The sequence below is a fragment of the Saccopteryx leptura genome, chromosome 11 (genome assembly GCF_036850995.1).
Source record: "Saccopteryx leptura isolate mSacLep1 chromosome 11, mSacLep1_pri_phased_curated, whole genome shotgun sequence".
In the NCBI taxonomy this organism is placed as follows: domain Eukaryota; kingdom Metazoa; phylum Chordata; class Mammalia; order Chiroptera; family Emballonuridae; genus Saccopteryx; species Saccopteryx leptura.
The window spans coordinates 14,220,307-14,240,895 of NC_089513.1; the positions used below are offsets into that span (position 1 = coordinate 14,220,307).

A 20,589-nucleotide genomic window follows, 5' to 3' on the forward strand; every position below is an offset into this window, starting at 1 on the left:
TTTGAGTAGTGAGTTTTTTGTTAACCCTTGGAGTGAGGATGTACATGAATGTTCGTACTACTCAAAGGGTTAAAGGGCAAATTAAACAAATACAATGTTTGTTATGAGAGTAGAGTTAGCAAAAAATATATATATAGGAAAGCAGTTTTATACTTGGAGCAAGTTTTACTGTTTTTCAAGAAACATCTCTTGTTTGGATTTGAAGATCAGGTAGGTAATAGGAAAGGCAATCCCTTTAATTAGGCATTTTATATTGGGCTCATAACCAAAGCAGGGCTAACTTCAGTAATAAATACACTAAATCAATCAAGAGCACCAGTTTTCGCTACAGAAAACTGGTTTTCAATTCAATCTAGACTTCATCTTTGTGGGACATTCCACAAGACGTTCTCCCTTACTTTGCCCAAATATTAGCGAGGACTACTCTGACCCATCTATTTCAAATTACATCAGCTTCCCCTCCATCGCTCTTATGTTGCTCCATTTTTCTTTCTAATGCTCATCATCACTCAAAGCAGTGCATGTTGCGATATTGCGATTGTTTTGTCTCTCCCCAAATCCCTGTGGAAACTCCTTTTCTGTTCTGTTCACTGCTGTTTTCCCAGTGTACACAGTTGGTACTTGTTAATTGTTTCACGGATGAATGATGCCTGAGACCTTTCCGTTGTAAGGGTTGGTCTGGTTCTCCGTGTGCGTGAACTTCTAGGCAGGGGTGAATGGCAGAAGTGTGGGAAGGTTGGCATGGCTAGAAAGGAGGCAGGTGTCTGTGCCCCACACACGAACCGTTTCTCTAAGAAATGCGCTCGCTATACCGGCTTTCACGTTTCCTGAGGCTCTCGTGTTAGCAGTGCAATGTCTGCGTTTCTGGTCTCCCCTATCAAACTGCTACACAGAGATTCTACCGAGAAAATGAATATGTCATGAGTCTCTAGTATAAATTAATTCCTTTCCGTACTCTGAAAACAAAGCAAAACAAAACAAGGTCGACACAGTTGTACTGTGATTAGGCAAGTAAACTGGAGACCTGAGACTAAGCATCCTAATGTCTAAGTAACAGGGGAATAGCTAGGAAGTCCTCTGCTGACCTGTGGCTGCGGTTCCTGCCTTAGTCGGGTTGGCATATGCAACCAGGGCATTCACATAGTGCCACCAGGAGTCTAAAAGGACTTTAGTGCACGGATCTGCAGTGGTGGCAAGGAGGGGGTCACTAGAGTAGCCTAGGGCCCTTTTCTTTCATTCATTCATTCATTCATTCACTCATTCATGAAAGTGAGAGAGAGAGAGGAAGAGAGAGAGAGGGACATTGATTTGTTCCACTTGTTTATGCATTCATTGGTTGCTTCTTGTATGTGCCCTGACTGGAGATAGAACCCGCAATTTTGGTATCCAGACAATTCCCTTTGTAACCAATTGAGCTACCCAGCCAGAGCCGGCAGGGCACTTTCTGACGCTGGGGCGGTGCTGGGCCAGGCGGGCTTCCCGTGAGGGGCGTGTCTCCGCTGGCCCCGCCCCCAAACCGGGCAACGAATGAGTGGGCACAAAGGAGACCCCGAGCGCGGCAGAAGGGTGCCCGGTGCGGTGCGGGCGCTTTGCGGCTTGGCTCTGTTGTCCCCAGCTGAGCGCGCCGCTGCGGCAGGAAGCCAGGGCCGGCCAGGCTGTCCTGAGAATGCTTTCCTTCGGCATAAACATGGCTGCGGCCATGCGGACTGTGGGCGCTCTGCTCCGCGATGGAAGTAAGTGGGGCTGTCGCGGCAACCGCGGATGCCGAGGACCCCGCGACCCGCGGGGACTGCAGGCAGCTCACTCCCTCCTGACCCCCAGCCCGGGACTTCCGGAAGCGGCGGCCTACTGCGCAGGAAGCAGCGGCGGGGTGGGGCGAGGGGCGGGGAAGGCTCGGGAAAGGGACCCTCTCCTGGGAGGATCGCGAGTGGGTACGTGGGTCACTGGAGGGCCCTGGGAGGCCGCGGGACGGGGCATGGAGTCCTACCCACCTGCTGGTGGCTGTCAGCAATGGCTGAATTTCTCAGCGTCTTGGTTCTTATCTGTCAAGTCAGAATAACGAGTCACCTGATTGTTGGGAAGATTACGATGGGACAGGGTGTTAAGGCCCAGACACGGGGACCGAGCTCAAAAGAGTTTGCAAAAGTGAAACACAGCTAGGCTTATAAAGACCCAGAGCCTTCTAAAGGAGAAAGAAAAGTTTGAGAGTTTTATAGTAAAAAGCACGTGCTTGAAAAAACTTCACTTCTGCTTTCTTAGCTGGTAGATTGGCTCAAAATGGTAATCTTTCTGATGTCCAGTGTTTTGGGTAATGGAACATTTTCTTTTTATTTTTTATTTTTATTTATTTATTCATTTTAGAGAGGAGAGGGAGAGACAGAGAGGAGAGACAGAGAGAGAGAAGGGGGGGAGGAGCTGGAAGCATCACCTCCCATATGTGCCTTGACCAGGCAAGCCCAGGGTTTCGAACCAGCGACCTCAGCATTTCCAGGTCGACGCTTTATCCACTGCACCACCACAGGTCAGGCTGGAACATTTTCTTGACGTCATTCACATGGTTCACTGAAAGGCATTGATGCAAAGGGACTAATGTGCATCCAGCTATTGATGCAGGATTGCAAAGTTCGGAAATTTACTTCCCAGGCTAGTTAAGGCAAAAATAGAATTGTTTTCTTATACCTCAGCTTACTTTCTTTTTCTTTAATTTTTCTATTCATTTGAGAGAGGGAGAGAGATAAAGGGTGGTAGGGAGAGAGAGAGAGAGAGAGAGAGAGAGAGAGAGAGAGAGAAGCATCAGCTCGCTGCCCACTTAGTTGCCCCACTTTTAGTTGTGTACGTATTGATTGCTTCTTGTATGTGCCCTGACTGGAGATGGAACCTGTGACCTCCACGCACCAGGATGATGCTCTTCCACTTAGCTAACCGACAAGGGCTCAGCTACTTTCTTTAAATAATTTGGTAGCTTGACCATAGTGGCTCCATTTTATTCACTCTATTCTTCGACATCATTATCATCATGCATCCAACCTTGGCTTCACTCCCTGGTGATGGAGGGGAAATGTGCCCACTGCTGCCCTGCTCTAGCCCCTGGCATCATCTGGTACTCGCTTGTCCTTGGCAGCAGGGCACACTAGCCCAGCCTAGTGTTTTCTAGAGACATTTGGAGAACAAATATGACTCGTTGACAACCCCACACATTTCTAATGCAGATCCTGAATGTAGGTTGTGTCTACAGAATGTACTGATGGAACTCTGGGTCAGACATACTTGGTTGGGACACTAGCTCTGCATCATTCTTAACTGTGACCTCCTGAGCAAGACACTCTACCTGGCTTGGGTTTTGGTAAAGGTAAAAGGAGTATGGTAGTACTTCCTAAGCTTGCCTTGAAGATTAGCTGGATACAGCTAAAGCTCATAACACAGTGCCTGGCACACAGTAGGTATATCGAGGCCTTGAATATGTTCAGTCAGTATTATGAAAAAGGCTGCCACATACTAAGATGCTTGTTAATGCATTGGAACCATGAGTGGACACAGAGGTGACTTGTTTTGCTAAGAAATTTCCTAATTCGCCTGACCTGTGGTGGCACAGTGGATGAAGCGTCGACCTGGAAATGCTGAGGTCGCCGGTTTGAAACCCTGGGCTTGCCTGGTCAAGGCACATATGGGAGTTGATGCTTTAAAAAAAAAAAAAAAAAAAGAAATTTCCTAATTCATCAGTCTGGTGTCTACTAAGTGGAGAGAGTCCACTCCAAACCTTCATATCTTATTACCAGTGCTTTTGTTGGGAAAATAATAAGGACCCCAAGTACAATGAGAATCAGTTCACTATGGGAGACAAAAGGCATGATCTTTTAAGAAGAGGAAGCACAGTGGCAGTAATGGGCTGAAAAAAATATCAAATTAATCTTTTCTTCCATTGACCCTTCCTGTGGCAAATAAAGTCTGACAGGCTCTAGATTTGAGGTCATGAGACAATATGATTTGTTGTCCAGGTTGTAAGTGACTTAAGTGGAAGGGTTCAGAAACTATAACAAGTAGATTTGATATCCAGTTGTATTGCAGAATCTGATTTTAAGTTGTGGTTATAATACTTCAATCATTTTGTTAGATATGAAGGGATTAACATTACCTAGGTTGTAAAAAATTGAGTAGTATTTCTGAAAATAAATTCTGAAAGTAAGAGTGGAAAAGCAAAATTTTATACTCTGTTTTTAGCATATGGTTCCTTGGGGTGTACTGTATACCATATATATATGTTAGAAAGTTGGCAGAATAATTAATTATAGTTTTTCTTTCCAAACTTTCTACATAAACATGTATGCCTCTTGTGATTATAAAAAAAATTCTGGAATAATAATAAAGAGAATCAATGTTTAAATTAATGACATTAGGACATTTTGGCTCCATACAAAAAAATAACAATTTTTTAAAGCATCCCTTCCCCAAATAGAACTTTATTTCTGTTAGTTTTTTAAATGACATATATTTTTATAAATGCCTTTTGAAATAATCCTCATCTCCTATGTGGTAGAAAAGGACTCTATTATATATTTAAGTGCTTGTGTACTTTGTTCTTTCTACCCTCTTCTATCCTATCCTCAAGCATCCAGAATATCAGATAATTAGGTTTTGGACAACCAGCTGATAGCCATGAACTTTTTAAGTTACAGGTATATACTTTTTTTCTTTTTCTTTATTTTTTTAACTCACAGGTATACTTTTGAATGATTCACCTATTGAGTTTGTCAAGGAGTTATGAAGTTTTGTTTTCTTACATCATCTTCTCTTCTTCTGCACATCCCTCAATTTGATAGCTTTTATTGTTTGTAGGTCTTCCAAAGGTAAATCAGTTGTAAAATTACTTGGTCTTAGTTTATAAGTGGGTAAGGACGTACTGTTGAGTACTGCTGGTCTTTAAATAATGTTGTTTTGTCTAACATTATTTTCTTACAATGTCGATGAGATGCCTTAGGTACTTTTATTTTCTTTAAAAAAAATTTTTTATTGATTGATTTTAGCAAGAGAGGAAGGGGGGGAGAGAGAGAGACAGGAACATCGGCTGTTCCTATATGTGCCTTGACCAGGGATCAAACTGGCAACCTCTGCACTGCAAGATGATGCTCTAACCAACTGAGCTATCTGGCCAGGGCAGGGACTTAACTCTTGTTTATATCACTTAGGCGATGGTAAAATTGATTTCTTTTTTTTTTTCATTTTTTTTTTTTTTTCACTTTTCTGAAGCTGGAAACAGGGAGAGACAGACAGACTTCCGCATGCGCCCGACCGGGATCCACCCGGCACGCCCACCAGGGGCGAGGCTCTGCCCACCAGGGGGCGATGCTCTGCCCATCCTGGGCGTCGCCATGTCGCGACCAGAGCCACTCTAGCGCCTGGGGTAGAGGCCAAGGAGCCATCCCCAGCACCCTGGCCAACTTTGCTCCAATGGAGCCTTGGCTGCGGGAGGGGAAGAGAGAGACAGAGAGGAAAGCGCGGCGGAGGGGTGGAGAAGCAAATGGGCACCTCTCCTGTGTGCCCTGGCCAGGACTCGAACCTGGGTCCTCCGCACGCTAGGCCGATGCTCTACTGCTGAGCCAACCGGCCAGGGCCAAAATTGATTTCATTATACGTCATTTCACTTAAAGGCGTAGAAATTACTGATGACATTAGGTGAGGACTTGCTGAATTCAAACCTCTCGCTTAATTACACGCAGTGTGTGCAGTACTATTCTTGGGGCTGGGCATAGATTTCTTCTTTCTAATCTTCACAACAGCTTTGCAAGATTGACCTTATCACCATTTTACAGATGAGAAAAGTGAGACCTGGAGTAGCTGGGTGAGTTGCCCAAGCACTGCCACGCAGCTCGTTGGTCGCATCAGGGATTCCTGCTCAGCTCTCTCTGGTTCCAGAACACGTGCTCTCTATGCCCCATAGTGCTGCCTTTGGACTGCTCTTCAGCTGGGAGCTGTGTATATTCAGGGGTCTCCGTCGGAGTTTCGAAAGATCACTCAAATTCCTTTAGCTACATGAACACTAATCTTTGGGTAGGAGCCACTGTTTCTCTAGAACCTTCAGATCATTAGGGGAGAGGTGTGTTTTAGAGAGGCCTTGGAGGGGTTGGTTTTTAAAGTCCTGCGCAGGCAGAATCCATGATTTAGTAACATCACCCTCCTCTGAGAATTTGTTCAACCATGGAGAAGAGAAGACCGTAAGCAGAGGGCATCACAAATCAGCAGCTCAAATAGTTGCCAGCTCCCACGTTGTTCTAGGAACTAGTTGGAGACTCTCATCTCACCCCTATCCTCCCTTTTAAGGTGCATAGGCAGAAATTTTATAATGTTACAGCAGTCATATTATGAGATGCTAAAATTCTGATCTCATACTTGATGGAATCAGATATATTCCCATTCATATAAGGAATTGCGGACATTGTGGCATGATTGAAAATCTGGTTAAATCTTATCATGCAGTTCAGAATTGAACGTGTCTCAAATAAGGAGGTGTGGGTTGATTTGAAACTTCATTTGAGCAGAATTGAACTTCTTTCTGTCAATCTTTGTGCTTCCACTTTGAGTTAGTAAGGTTTATTCAACACAAACTCATGTAATTGGCTCTGTTGGCAATGGGCACAATCTGGATAGCTGGAAATCTAAGTGGCCTGCGGATACCATTGTCCTGTGTTTTATAGACATTCTAGGTGATAAGAATCAGCAGGTGTGGTCCCTATGCTCTAGACTAGGGGTCCCCAAACTTTTTACACAGGGGGCTAGTTCACTGTCCCTCAGACTGTTGGAGGGCCGCCACATACAGTGCTCCTCTCACTGACCACCAATGAAAGAGGTGCCCCTTCTGGAAGTGTGGCGGGGAGGGGGGGGCGGATAAATGGCCTCAGGGGGCTGCATGCGGCCGCGGGCTGTAGTTTGGGGACACCTGCAGTCTAGACACTTACAAATGAAACTAATGTGATCATTAGTCATATGTAGCAGACCCCGCACAGAATGCTGCACTGAGGATTATCTACTGCAATCCTCACAAGGGTTCCCATAGCAATGTGTCATCATTTTACACCCTAGTCACATTTCTAATTAGCGGCAGAACTGGATTCAGAATCAGATTGCTGGTCCGCAGGTTGAGTGCCTCAGCAGGACACCAGTGACTCATAAGTAGCAGGAGGAAAGCGGGAGGCTGAGCTCAAAGCTGGTTCAAACCTGTGGGGCTACAACCAAGTAAGGCCCAGGGCTCCCCAATCCGGGGCGTTCTCCAGGCACAGCACTAAGTCCTGTGGGGCGTAGGGCAAGACTACATTTGGATAACCACTTATCATATGTTGGACAGCAAGCTAGCAAGCTGTGAAATGTATTCTATTTTCCTACACTGGTAAATAGACCTTCATGACAACCTGGAAGGGTTCACTCTCGTGTCCTTCAGAGTTCCTGCAGAAATGAGGAGGCCTGGGGAGGCTGGTGTCTGGCCTGCAGGCTCCCTGCTTCTCCTCCCACCGCTGGCGTGTCTGGCCATTGTGGACAGTCTTGTGCATTCACATCTGTGGACTCTCCAGTTTGTATGCTCAAGTTCCATTCTTGTCCCTGCAACAGCCGCTCGTTGGGTAGCCTTCAGGTCAAGAATTGCTTACATCGATGGCATGATCAGCCCCCAGGAGGATGGGCCCAGGAAAGGGGCCTGTGCAGGCTCTGGAAGTGGGTGGAAAGCTTTGGGGCAGAGAATGCTGGGGTCCTGGCACCCTGGTCAGGAATGTGGGGCTTGGATTCTGGGGACCCACGAGTTCTTGGCCATGCAGACTGCATACCTCCTGGGATAGGGTGCAGCTGGGGAAGCACCAGAGTGTGCCCTCTAAAGCTGAGCCCCCCCCACTGCAGGGTCCAGGGGCAATACCCGGGTCCGCAGCCCTGGTGCTTTATGGGAGAAGGTATGTAGGCAGATGTGGGGTTTGTGTAGCTGATGGACCCTGGCGGGTTCCGCCCCTGCAGTCCGCGGCTCTCACCCTTTTCTGCAGCCTTCTCACCTTCCACGTGAGCAGTGTGCTGTCATCCATAACTTCCCTAAGGTGCGGTGTGTCCCATGAGAGGTCCTACCCAATCTGCAGCCCAGGCTCTCCCTAGAGGAGGTGCATGGTTTCTAAAAGGACTCCATGCAGTTCCTGATAAGCCACCCTAGGGGGCGCCACCATGTCCCCTTGGAGAAGCTTTCACTGCCTTCACCACTCTGCAGAGAGATGGATGTGGGGGTATCACCTCTGCTGTAGCCTCTCGTTAAATTTTAAATCCAGGAATTATCTTCTGAGAACCACTTCAAAGGAAATTACTTTCCAGCTAGATTTCATGCTGCCACTTTAATTTTGTCACAGGGGTGCCTGGCAGCTCAAGGGCCCGTCAGCCATGGAGGTACCAGTCGGATGTGGTGGCCGCCGCGGCAGCCACCGTGGACACAGCCCAGTGTGCCAGAAGCCCACAGCCTCAAGTTCAGCCTGGGAAGAGGTATGAGCCTAAGGTCAGGTGCTAATAGGGATTTCTCTTTACTGATGCAGACGTCCGTGGATACGAGCCACCCAGGAGGAGGGTGCTGGAGACACCCCGTGTGTAAGGGGCGCCATGTCATTTCCTGACTTCCTTTCAATAGCTGTTAAACTATTAAACAGGTTTCACCACCCCGCCCCACCTTAGGACTAAAAGTAAACTTTTAAAAAATTTTTATAAACTTTTATATCATTAACTGATTAATGAATTTATTTTCCAGCTTTGTTAAGGTACAATTGACAAATATAACAATCCCCTTTTGTTAAAGGGCAGAGTTGAGTGCCAGCAGTCTGTGAATCACGTAGGAATTTAGTTCTAGAATATGTCACATAACACAAATGATTTGGATGCTGGAAATGTATTTATGAACCTAACATAGTAATACCTGTGAGATGTACGTCCTGTACAGACTAAAGGATAACTAACCTACCGAGAATGCCCATAGTGAGCTCTACAGACTAAAGGATAACTAACCTACCGAGAATGTCCATAGTGAACTCTACAGACTAAAGGATAACTAACCTACCGAGAATGTCCATAGTGAACTCTACAGACTAAAGGATAACTAACCTACCGAGAATGCCCATAGTGAGCTCTACAGACTAAAGGATAACTAACCTACCGAGAATGCCCATAGTGAGCTCTACAGACTAAAGGATAACTAACCTACCGAGAATGCCCATAGTGAACTCTACAGACTAAAGGATAACTAACCTACCGAGAATGCCCATAGTGAACTCTACAGACTAAAGGATAACTAACCTACCGAGAATGCCCATAGTGAACTCTACAGACTAAAGGATAACTAACCTACCGAGAATGTCCATAATGAGCTCTACAGACTAAAGGATAACTAACCTACCGAGAATGTCCATAGTGAGCTCTACAGACTAAAGGATAACTAACCTACCGAGAATGCCCATAGTGAACTCTACAGACTAAAGGATAACTAACCTACCGAGAATGCCCATAGTGAACTCTACTGTTGTTTTTCATCTGTTCACACAGTGAACATAATTGTAAGTGACTTCATATGATCTGTAATTTATTAAAGAAATAAAGCACATCTTTCCTAACTCAGCTCTGCTGTTTGCGGGCCTCAGCAGGCTGGCGTTGTTGCTGAGTGTCACCTTTTGTAACAGGCGCCTCAGCTGTTCCCAAGTCTTCCTCGGGGACAGAGGCAACAGAAGACTATAAAGATAATTATTTAAATGAGAATGTAGATAGAATTCCCCACTTTAACACTAAGGACAGTGAAAGAAAGTAGCAATGAACTATTTAACTCTTTGATCTTTCTGGTAGACCAGATGTTCTGTGAGTTATACAACCGTGAAAATAAAATAGGTTTATTCTGTTTGTTATTTTTCGTTGTGTGACCAGGGGATACAGTGATTGAGGAGGAAGTACACTGACGCTTGTAGGGGATAGGGCATTAGAGGTGGGACCCCAAATCATTTCTTTTCTGCTCTCTGGCTTCCTAAAAGATTGACTGTGGCGAGGAAGGCGGAGTGCAGCCGCTGCAGCGGTCCTGGGGGCCGAGCAGGCCGCCTTTCCGCCTCACCCACGGCTCCTCTCACCACAGCGGCGGTACGCAGTGCTTTAAGTCCTAGGGTACTCGTGAGACCTCAGGAACTGATTTGATGTGGAACCCTGGGAAATAATATTTCGTTACTGTATTATTTCAGTGTCAAAGTCAATAATATAACTAGCCTTAATATTAAATTATTAACATTTAATACAAATCTAAAATAGAAGTTTTTATTTTATTTTTTATTGATTTTTAGAGAGAGAGAAAGAGAGAGGTAGAGAAGAGAGAGGGAAACATTGATTTGTTGTTCCACTTATTTCTTTATTCATTGGTTGACTCTTGTATGTGCCCTGCCCAGGAATTGAACCTGCAACTTTGGTGTATTCGGATGATGCTCTAATCAACTGAACTTCCCAACCAGGGCCAAAAATAGAAATTCTATTAAATAACTTTATAACATATTTATACAAAAGAAATGAGAAATGAGTGCACTTTGGGTAATACAGACAGCAAAAACAAACTCCCCAAAAAGATTAAAAATCAGCAATAATCTTACCATCTAGTATTTTGTCTCTATACCTTTATCTATTAATATTCACTCAGTATCTATTTTCTAAATGTGACAATACTGTACACATTATTTTTATAACTTCCTCTTTTTATTTAATAATGTGTTACCATATAAACATTCTACATTATTTTACTAATGGAAAGGTATTAAATCATAATTTACCCAGTCCCATATTTTGGAACATGTAGATTACTTCTAATTTTAGATATTAGAAATGGAGCAGTGATGAGTGTCTGTGAATCTTCTGGTGCCAGACTTTGTGAAGGCATTGTGCTGTTTAGTGCTTGAACTAGACTAGACTAGACAATACTAGACAACCCTCTGCTAGACCCGAGTTAGCAAGCTTGTCTGTAAAGGACCAGATAGTAAATATTTTAAGCTTGTGGGCCATTTGATCTTTTTTTGCTGCTATTCAGCTCTGTTGTTGTTATAGGAGAACAGCCATAGATAATATGTAAATGAATGATCTGTGTTCCAATAAAACTTTATTTAAAAATAATGCAAATTTGATGCATGTACTGTAGCTTGCCAAACCTTGTTCTAGAAGCAGCATAGACCTTCAGGCCAATTATATCTTGTAAGTTGACTATTATATAAGGCAGGATAAAATTCTATTTATTGATGAGCTAAGTTTCTGTGACGTACCATTAATTGTTCAAAGGAAAAAAATCTCATATTTTGAGAGTCTCAGAATATAAAAATGGCAAAATGTTGACACCTTTTCAAGTGAGAAGTTTTAAGTTTTAAGTATGTTTTCCTGTGTACACTTTACGTTCAGACAAAGGGAACTTGGCTATGTGCAGACCTTGGTGTCAGATGTACTCTGTTTGGAAGGGGGAAGCGACAGAGACCCTCAACTAAAGCTTCGTACTTGACATTCTGGAAAAGAGGGCTGTGGGACTGGGGCTCACTAATGCTCAATTCGTCATGCACAACACAGTTTTGAATTAAGTGCGTGTGCATTAGGGATTTTCAAATCGCATACATCTCTTTCATGTATAAGATCAACATGCTTTGCAAAGCATGGGTTTGCAGTGCAGGGTAACATCCCATTTAAAGCCACTCTCGTTCTGAGCTCAGGTGTAGATGAAAAACAGTTCTAAATCCCGTTTCACATTGATACCCTCCGTGGCTTAGGTAGATCTCTTAGCCTGGAGTTTCTTAACCACTAATCTGTTAACTGGCAGCAATCCATGGGAAAATGCACTTAATTTATTGTGAGTCACAGATTTGGAAAGTGTGAGACAGTATCCCAGGAGAACACTGGTGGTCTAAGTAGAAAGATTAGGAGAATATTACAAGTTCATAGTATAATGAATTTGGAATTTTCAGGTATCAAGAAAAGAAGACTAAACTCGTTTGTTAATTCATTGATAGGACTTCTGGTCAGAGTGGGTGGAAAAGTTATAGAACAATGGCATCTTCAGTGTAGTTGTGTGCTTTAATAAAAAGGAGATTAAACCTCCTTCCTCTAACAGTGGTCTAAGCCAAAGACGATTTTGCCCTCAGGACATATTTGGCCACATCTGAAGACATTTTTGGTTGTCGCAACTGGGATGGGATATGTGCTATTGCCATCTAGTAAGTAGAGGACAGGGATGCTACTATCCCTCTACAATACACAAGGCAGCCCTCCCCAACCAATGTTATCCAGCCCAAAATGTCAGTAGTGCCAAGGCTGAGAAACCCTGGTCTGAGACAGTGATGTGAAAAATGAATTTTGTGAATTTTTATAATGGGGCCTAATGACATTGTGAAGACACAGCATCAGGGTGGTTAACTCCGCTGCGATGGGCATGAAATTTCTGGCGATTGGAAACCACTGATCAAAAAAATTGTTTCCACCTGTGTCAATCTGACCCTCTCTCCTGTCTCCCATTGCCTGATGTTCTTAACAATCACATCAAACAGGTTAGATGAGAGTTTGCTAGCCAAACCAAGATTCTACTGTAGAGGAAAATAAAAAGTGTTACAGGTCAACTGTTGCGTTTTCTCTTACGTAGAAAGCCGAAAACCGGAATACTGATGCTAAACATGGGAGGGCCTGAAACCCTCGGCGACGTTCATGACTTCCTTCTGAGGCTCTTCCTGGACCGAGACCTGATGACACTTCCTATTCAAAAGTAAGACACCTGTGAGCACCTGGACTTGTTCATAACTTGTCCAACACATTTTGCGTTCCATGTATCTCAGTGCTATAGTTTAAAGAAACAAAAATAAATGGTGCTAATGCACATCTGGTGGTGACTAGAGCGGCTTTGTGGTTTTCTGTTAGATGTGAGAAGGATATGATACTGGGAGAATTGCAGGGTCCCCAAGAGACAGCAAGTCAGGGAGTATTCTTGTTAAATTAAGGGAAATATATGCTTCCTAATGTCTTCTACGTCCCAGTTCCTGCAGGGTGCAGGGTCAGGTGCCGTGATCGTAGCTGTACACGTCCCGAGTCTCTCGTCCACCTGTTTGGGGCCCTGGATCTTCCATGTGCCGGCACAGCTTGTGGGAGAGGTGGCCACTCCTCTGAGAGTGTCCAGTGTTCTCTCTAGTCCAGGCCGATAGAGCTGGCCCTTGTTGGTGACCTCAAGCTTCTGTTTTATTTTATTTTATTTTATTTTATTTTATTTGTTTGTATTTTTCTGAAGTGAGAAGCAAGAAGGCTGAGAGACAGACTCCCACATGCGCCTGACCGGGATCCACCCAGCATGCCCACCAGGGGGCGATGTTCTGCCCATCTGGGGCATTGCTCTGCTGCAACAGGAGCCATTCTAGTGCCTGAGGCGGAGGCCATAGAGCCATCCTCAGTGCTCGGGCCAACTTTGTCCCAATGGAGCCTTGTCTGCAAGGAGGGGAAGAGAGAGATAGAGAGGAAGGAGTGGGGGAGGGGTGGAGAAGCAGATGGGTGCTTCTGTGTGCCCTGTCCAGGAATCGAACCCGGGACTTCCACACATCCAGTCAACGCTCTACCACTGAGCCAACTGGCCAGGGCCAAAAGCTTCTGTTTTTAAAGGCTTATTCTTGTTAGGTCCTAAAGTTCTGCCTATCTTTTTCTTATTGAGTAGAAAATGTTTCTGAGGTTGCTAAGGTGACGTGAAAGCCACTTACCTTCATGTTACATGATTTAGTAAGCTGGCTCCAATCATTGCCAAACGCCGGACCCCCAAGATTCAGGAGCAGTACCGCAGGATCGGAGGCGGCTCCCCCATCAAGATGTGGACTTCCAAGCAAGGAGCAGGCATGGTCAGGCTGCTGGACGAGATGTCCCCGCACACAGGTATTGTGCCTGTTTAGCATCTTGCTGGGTTTGCTCTTTCAAAGCGGTTACGAAGTTCAGAACCCTACTGGGTGCCAGCTGCAGTCTGTGTCCCGGCAGCTCCTGACCTGTGGGGTTCCTATGTGATGCATGATCACTTAGATCTCGAGATATTTTCCTTTTCCTTGGCTGTATACCCTTTCCTGCTGCTTCCTTATGTCACAAATCAAAAAGCGGTTGAGCTGGAGTATAAGGAAGAGACTACACACCCTGAATAAAAGGTGCACATGTCATTGCTCTGGGAAAAAAATCTTTGGGAAATGGACCGAGGCTGCTGCTCTTGCCTTTTCTTTCCGAGCGGGTCAGTAGTTATTAGATCAGCATCTATAGCCGCGTTAGCTTGCTGTTGCTGCAGCCGTGAGACTAAGCAACTTTTGGCAACTGCATTCAGCTCTCGGCAGTACCACCATCATGAGGCACCTGCGTGCCTCATTGGACATGGTGCTGCAGAGGGGATTGCCCACCTGTCCTCTGAAAACCTCTAACACAGAATAAAAATGTGCAGAATGAAACACTGACTCCATGAATGAATGACCAGTGCCATATTTAATCGCATTTGAGATACCATCAATTGTAGAGCATACCATTGTTTTTGGTATTACCAAGACACACAAGAGACACTCTACCAGTGAATGTTAAGGCAGCGTCTGCTGTAGGTACAGACCGGTATGAGGAATGTAGAAACAAAAACATGTGCATCTGAGGACATGTGAAATATATTCATTGCAGGTCCATTTTAAGGGTGCGGGATCAGGACAGGAATGAGACACAGTGGGGGCCCTTACGGAGAACAGCCCCATTAGGCAGGACCACCAGCCTTTCACACACAATTAGGGACAAAGGGCTGTAGCCCTCTGTGGATATCTCACTCGGAAAATTGCTCAATTGTGCTTCTGAATGTGAGGTTTGCTTCCTGCCTCTGCTTGTGGCCTGGGGGCATTTCCCATTCAGTTCAGCCCCAAGGCCTCGGTGCATCTTTTAGAATGCTGGGTGAGGGAAACTGCGCTGACCTGTGCTCTCACTCCATAGAGTGCAGACTCTGTGATCACTGACAGTTTATCACGATAAAAGCTTTAGGGTGTGTCAGGCCTGCACTCGCTGTGCTGTCTTCAGTGGAAAAGAGGAGGAAAGATGGCTTTTTTTTCTGACGATGTGGTTGCCTTGGCAGTGTCGTACCCATTGCCGTGAAGGGTCCTTGTAGAGTCGCCAGACGTGAACAAGGCATACAGATGGAGGCGCCCTCTCCCACTCCCCCCTCTGTGGTGAGGGAGGGTTGTCCAGACTGGATGGGCCAGCAGTGGCCTCAGCCTCCTAGGCTGGCCTGGGAAGAGTCCCCTGGAATGGGCTGGATTTAACCCCGTGTCCCACTGACTGTCAAATAATTAAGTATGTTACTAACTGATCATCTAACTACGTGGCCATTTCATGCAAAGAGAGGAAGCTAAGATTAATCATTCCCTGCTTTGGTAGGGACCTAAGCATAATATCCATTTCATATTTTCATAGTTAAATTGTTGAAAGAGTCATTTAGAAACAATTAGTTCTTAAGCCTTCTATCTTATAGAGACATATGAAAAGACGGCCTGTTATTCTTTATTATATAACTCTGGGGGTAAGTTTGGGCATCCATGAGGCACAGCTCAACTCCGTGGCTGCCTCTCCAGTCACTAAGTTATTACCAATGTGACAGGAAGTCCTTTTTTCTCCTTTTTGTTTCAGTTGCTCGCCCCTTTGATCACTCACTCACCCACCAGTTCATGCGTTAATTCCCACATCCATCCATTTTTCCGTCCAGTGAGCCACCAGATATGTGTCAGCACTGAGCACATTGCAGGTTGAACGAGGAAGGATAAGGTGGTGAATAAGTCACATCATTACCTTCACGCAGCTGAGTTTCCTGGTTGTTTTCACTGACGTAGGGAGGAAATTCTTCCCGGGGCTACGTCTGGTTTTTCTGGCTCCTGGAAGCTTGTCCAGGACCAGGTCTGGGAGGGCAATGGTACCGAGCACCCTTTGGCATGTCATCACCCCCTGCGCCCGCAGTTGGCACCCTGAGGCAGGTAAGTGAAGTTACTGCTTTGTCCTGCATGGTAGGTGACCCTGCCTGATCTCAGCAGACCTGGTGGGGGGTCTGGTAGTGGTGGGGAACAGGCCCAATACCTCTCACTCATTCCCTCACCAGCGGTCCACTGAGTGCCCTGCACTGTTCAGTGCTGCTGTTCAAAGTTGAAAAACATGGTGTCTACTTACAAGAGGCTTCCAGTCCAGTGGGAGCTCGCTCCGCAGGCCCGTCTGCCGAAGGGAGAGAGAGCAAGTCTTCTGAAGGATTGTTGCCGTCATGTGTACAAAGGCTGACAATCACACAGAGTGTGGAATAGGAATCATTAGATAGTCTCAAGGGCTGGCAACTTCGTTGGGGGAACTTGGCATTGAAACCGAGATCACCAGGCGTGGCTCCCGTGAGCCCCCCCCCCCCCCCAGAGTGGCCACTGCAGTGCAAAACTCAACAGGGATCTCTGTAAACACGTGATATTTCCTCAGGATAAGGCCAGCCGCAGAGAGCACGTTGTCAGTTTTCTGACTGTGTTTTGTAAGCCATCTTTAGTTGAACAGGATAGCAAGCCTTATCTGCTCTTTCCAGAGTATTTTATTCTGTCACTTCAAAATGTGGTCACCACCCTGCCCTTATTACAGTGCCGAGGAACCCCGAACCCCAGGCATTGCGGTTGCAGCCCCCCAGCGACGGTGGAGAGAGAACGTGAGAAGCTGGCGGACCTGCCGCACTGGGGGATCTTACTCTGTCCACTTGATCGTAGTGTCGTCTCAGAGTGGATTAGAAAGAAAGCCACGGTCACTGCAGCTGCACCGCAGATTGTCAGGCACTCCTGAAACGCGGACTCGATCTCGTGGTGGTTGGCAGTGTTAGGATGAGCCGTGTAACCTTTGGACAATCAGTCGTTTGGAGTTTGCTGACAGGGTCATGTCCTCCGGTGTGTTTTAACTGCAGTTCACCATATGTTATGTAAGAGGACATAAGATTGGTGGCTTAGAAGGGACAGACAGCTGAAAATGACTTTGTTTATTCCCTTTTCTTCCTCCTTTCGTGGTCCCCAGCCGAGAATGTCGCATCAGACTGTCCCTCCCATGCCCCTCCTTCCTCTCAGTATTCTGTCGTTGGTGACGTGCTCCTCTGATTCATGGTTTCCAGGTCCCATTATTGAGGGATATTTTACACACACACACACACACACACACACACACACTAAATGTGTTTATCTTTTCCTTCACTTTAATCTAAATGTTTCTTATGTGGCAGTTTAATGTTAGATTCTTAGTTGCATGCAGCCCATGCAGATGGTTGGATGGTAAGATAATCTTGGGTTTATTTACTATTACTTAATGCTTATGTAGTGTAGTCTTGTATCATCCTTGAGTATAAGTTAGGTGTATGCAAAGACAAGGAAACAAGTCTGGGTAACTTTAGGAAACTTTGAGTTTCACGATTTTATAGATGCCTGAGAATTGCGTGGTTGCAGATGCTTTTAAAATCCAGGGACAAGAGTCCCAGGAAGGCCGAGGAGGAGCTAGAAGAGGCGATGGCAAAGCCATGGCAGAAGGGACACAAAGCCACAGCCGGTGTCGCTCTTTAGGTGCCAAGAATTACTTTAAATCCCACTTAGTGCCTCCAATTTAAGCATCGCTGTTGGGTATTCATGTTGTTCATGTATTAAGTGAGGGGAATCGGCTCAATCATTTGTTACCTATGGGCTTGTATGGAGTATCCCAGAACTTCTGTATCGACTAGGTGACCTGGGACTCAAGGGCACAGGAGGGAGGAACCTGGTGGTGGAAGCGGGTGGGCGGCAGGGAAGGAATGTGGGCAGACCCAGGTTATAATTTCAACTCGAGCACCTGCTCCGTGTGACTCTGGGCGGTTCATTAACCCTGGGGAGTCTCTGTTTCCCTATAAGAAAAGGGAGGTTTAAATGAGAGGGAGAAAAGCGAAGTGTCTGCCACTGTGTCTGGTTCGTAGCTCTTTTCTTCCTTCTCTTGAGTCTCATCAGTGAAGAGCAGAGACCTAAGCGCAGAAGCGTGAGTTTTGAAAACCATTATGCCAGGTAAAGATGTATGGGGGAGGGGCTGGCCCCAGATAGCGATCCGAAGTCCATGCCCTAGCTGCAGACTGGATAAGATCCCAGGAATATTCTAAACTTCCTCACGCTGGCAGCGCCATAGGCAGTGGGGCTGCTGTCCTTTGTTCTGGACAGTGCATTACATTTGGCGACTCGGAGGGATCTATGTAAAGATTAATACTTCCTTGTTTCCACATATGCTCCCTAATAGCCCCTCACAAATACTATATTGGATTCCGGTACGTCCACCCTTTAACGGAAGAAGCAATTGAAGAGATGGAGAGAGACGGGCTGGAAAGGGCCATTGCCTTCACGCAGTACCCACAGTTCAGCTGCTCTACCACAGGTGAGGGCTCCCCTTCCCAGGGGCAGGGGGTGGCTGGGGCCCATGGCAGAGTAACCAGGGGGCCTGAATGCGGAAGGGAAGGATAAACCCTCTGTGATTTGAATGGCAAATCAGCCTGTCTGTTTTCAACTCGAGAGTTCAGGTCAGTCCATTGGCAGTCTCATGGTTCTCCTGTTTCCTGAGTTATTGGCCAGTCGGCTGAGAGTTACAAGTGGGGGTGGAAGGTGGTCGCTGCTGGTGTCCAGTGCTGTAGCACGGTTATATAATGCAGCGATTTTCACCTGGTGTGCCGCCGCAGTTTTTAAGACATGCGTTATCTGACTGTTTATTCGGGGCACTGACCTCTTTTCCCTTAGATTATCAAATAAAAAACATGATGACAGCCGACACAACACTAGCCATGCAGTGTGAGTGAATCAAAATTATAGCCACGTTTTTATAAGATCAGCAAAAAATATATCTTTTGAGATGCTGCAGAATTTTTAGTAATTAGTTTACCTGTGCCATGAGATGAAAAAGGTTGAAAATTTCTGGTATAATGGAGGAGGAATGAACCTTAAGCCATTTTCTCCACTTGTGTAATAAACCTATTTTTATGGCTACCCTAATATTCTTATCAATGTAGCAAAGGTGATTGCTTTTTGCATACTGAGAGCAGAGGTGCCCATTATAATGTTAGAAATATTGGTGTTTTTTTTGTTGTTGTTATGCTTCAGTTATGGGTTAGTTGCTGGTTAAACCAAAGCCCAGTTTGAGGTTCCCTTTGCAAACATAGTGTTCTAGATTTTGGAAAATATTACTGTGTGTCATTTTCTATATATTTAAGTGGAGCAGGAGAATAATCTACATTTAGCACCCTGTCTCATTAATTGTAGGCAAAGTTGCTTCTGTCACCTACAAATACATTAGTTTATATTTCATTTCAAGGATTGGGGTCACCACATTTTTTTTTATTGAGAGAGAGAGGAAGAGAGAGAGAGAAGTCTGTGCAGTTTTCCTCCAGTTTGTCACATGCAAGGGAAAAATAATTGTAAAGAACTACATCATCACGTCAGAGATTTGAGAGCCTTTGGGAAGCACATTCATTCTCTGAGGCCACTAGAGTGTCATTTATCTATTGTATCATTTAAACACAGGAGTAAGTATATTCTGTGTAAGAGTCATAAGTGATTTCTTTAGTTACGTTTTCCTCTTAATTACTACTTAATTACTGCTGGTCATTCTTGGGATGTTTCCAAGTGACTCAGAACAGTGACCGTGGCTTCCAGAAGTCCCTTTGTACATCTGAAAATGATGTTCACCTGTATGATGTGGCTTGCAATGTGAATATGGTGGTGATTACTTTGCAATTTCTGGAGAGACTGTTTTTGAACTTGGAATGGACTCCTTCTGGATTCTTCTGATTCACTGTAGTCTACTCACCAAAGTGGGACTCATTTCTTTTTTTAAAGTTGAGTCTTAGCTTTCGATTTAAATACGGCTGTGTCCTAACTGGCATTTTAAGTTGGAAACCTGATTAATAGTTGTCATAGTTAGAGAAACTAATGGATTGGTGTTGGGCAGCACAAAGGGTTTTGAAACCTTTACTCTATGTTAAGACTGAGATGGAGCCCTGTGCTGGGATCTGTTTCGTGGGATGAGGCTTGGCCTCAGGCCCCGCCCCCCTAGGCTGGGATAAAGTTGCATTGGGTTGGTCCCCTTTACTTCCCTTAGGCTACATTTTCTTGATTTCCACCTCTTGCTTAGAAATGCAGGTTTTGTTAGCTTACCTGTGAGATTTTGACATCTATTTAACTTATTCCAGGGAACGATGATAATTTAATAAAAACCTAAACATAGAAAGTGCTCATAGAAAACTCAGTAAGACGCTGTTTTATCAACAAACTGTTAAGAAGGATGGTTATAAAGCTTTTATTATAATGTGGGAAATATTCATCCATAATATTAACTGAAAAATGCCCCAAACACTCAGGATTTCATATATATACAAAATTGCGTATATACTAAAATGACAACTTTGTAAAACAAGATAGCTAAAAAAAAATAATTGTAAAGAACTATGCAACAACAAAACAATGATTGTATCAGTAAGCTGGGATAAAGGCTGGCTCTTCTTTCCTTCTTTCCCATCCCCCACCTTTTCTGTACCGGTTACCTTCAGAGTGGGGA

General features: G+C 45.1%; 1 protein-coding gene across 1 annotated transcript in view; it reads left to right on the plus strand.

The window, feature by feature from the left end:
- The first annotated feature begins 1,516 nt into the window (after positions 1-1,516).
- FECH (ferrochelatase) overlaps positions 1,517-20,589 on the plus strand; it is a 32,410-nt gene continuing 13,337 nt past the window's right edge. Inside the window, exons 1-5 of the mRNA XM_066352704.1 lie at positions 1,517-1,733; positions 8,367-8,496; positions 12,638-12,757; positions 13,754-13,902; positions 18,286-18,420. Of these exons, the coding sequence (XP_066208801.1) occupies positions 1,667-1,733; positions 8,367-8,496; positions 12,638-12,757; positions 13,754-13,902; positions 18,286-18,420 (601 nt within the window). The 5' untranslated portion in view covers positions 1,517-1,666. The remainder of the gene's footprint in view (positions 1,734-8,366; positions 8,497-12,637; positions 12,758-13,753; positions 13,903-18,285; positions 18,421-20,589) is intronic.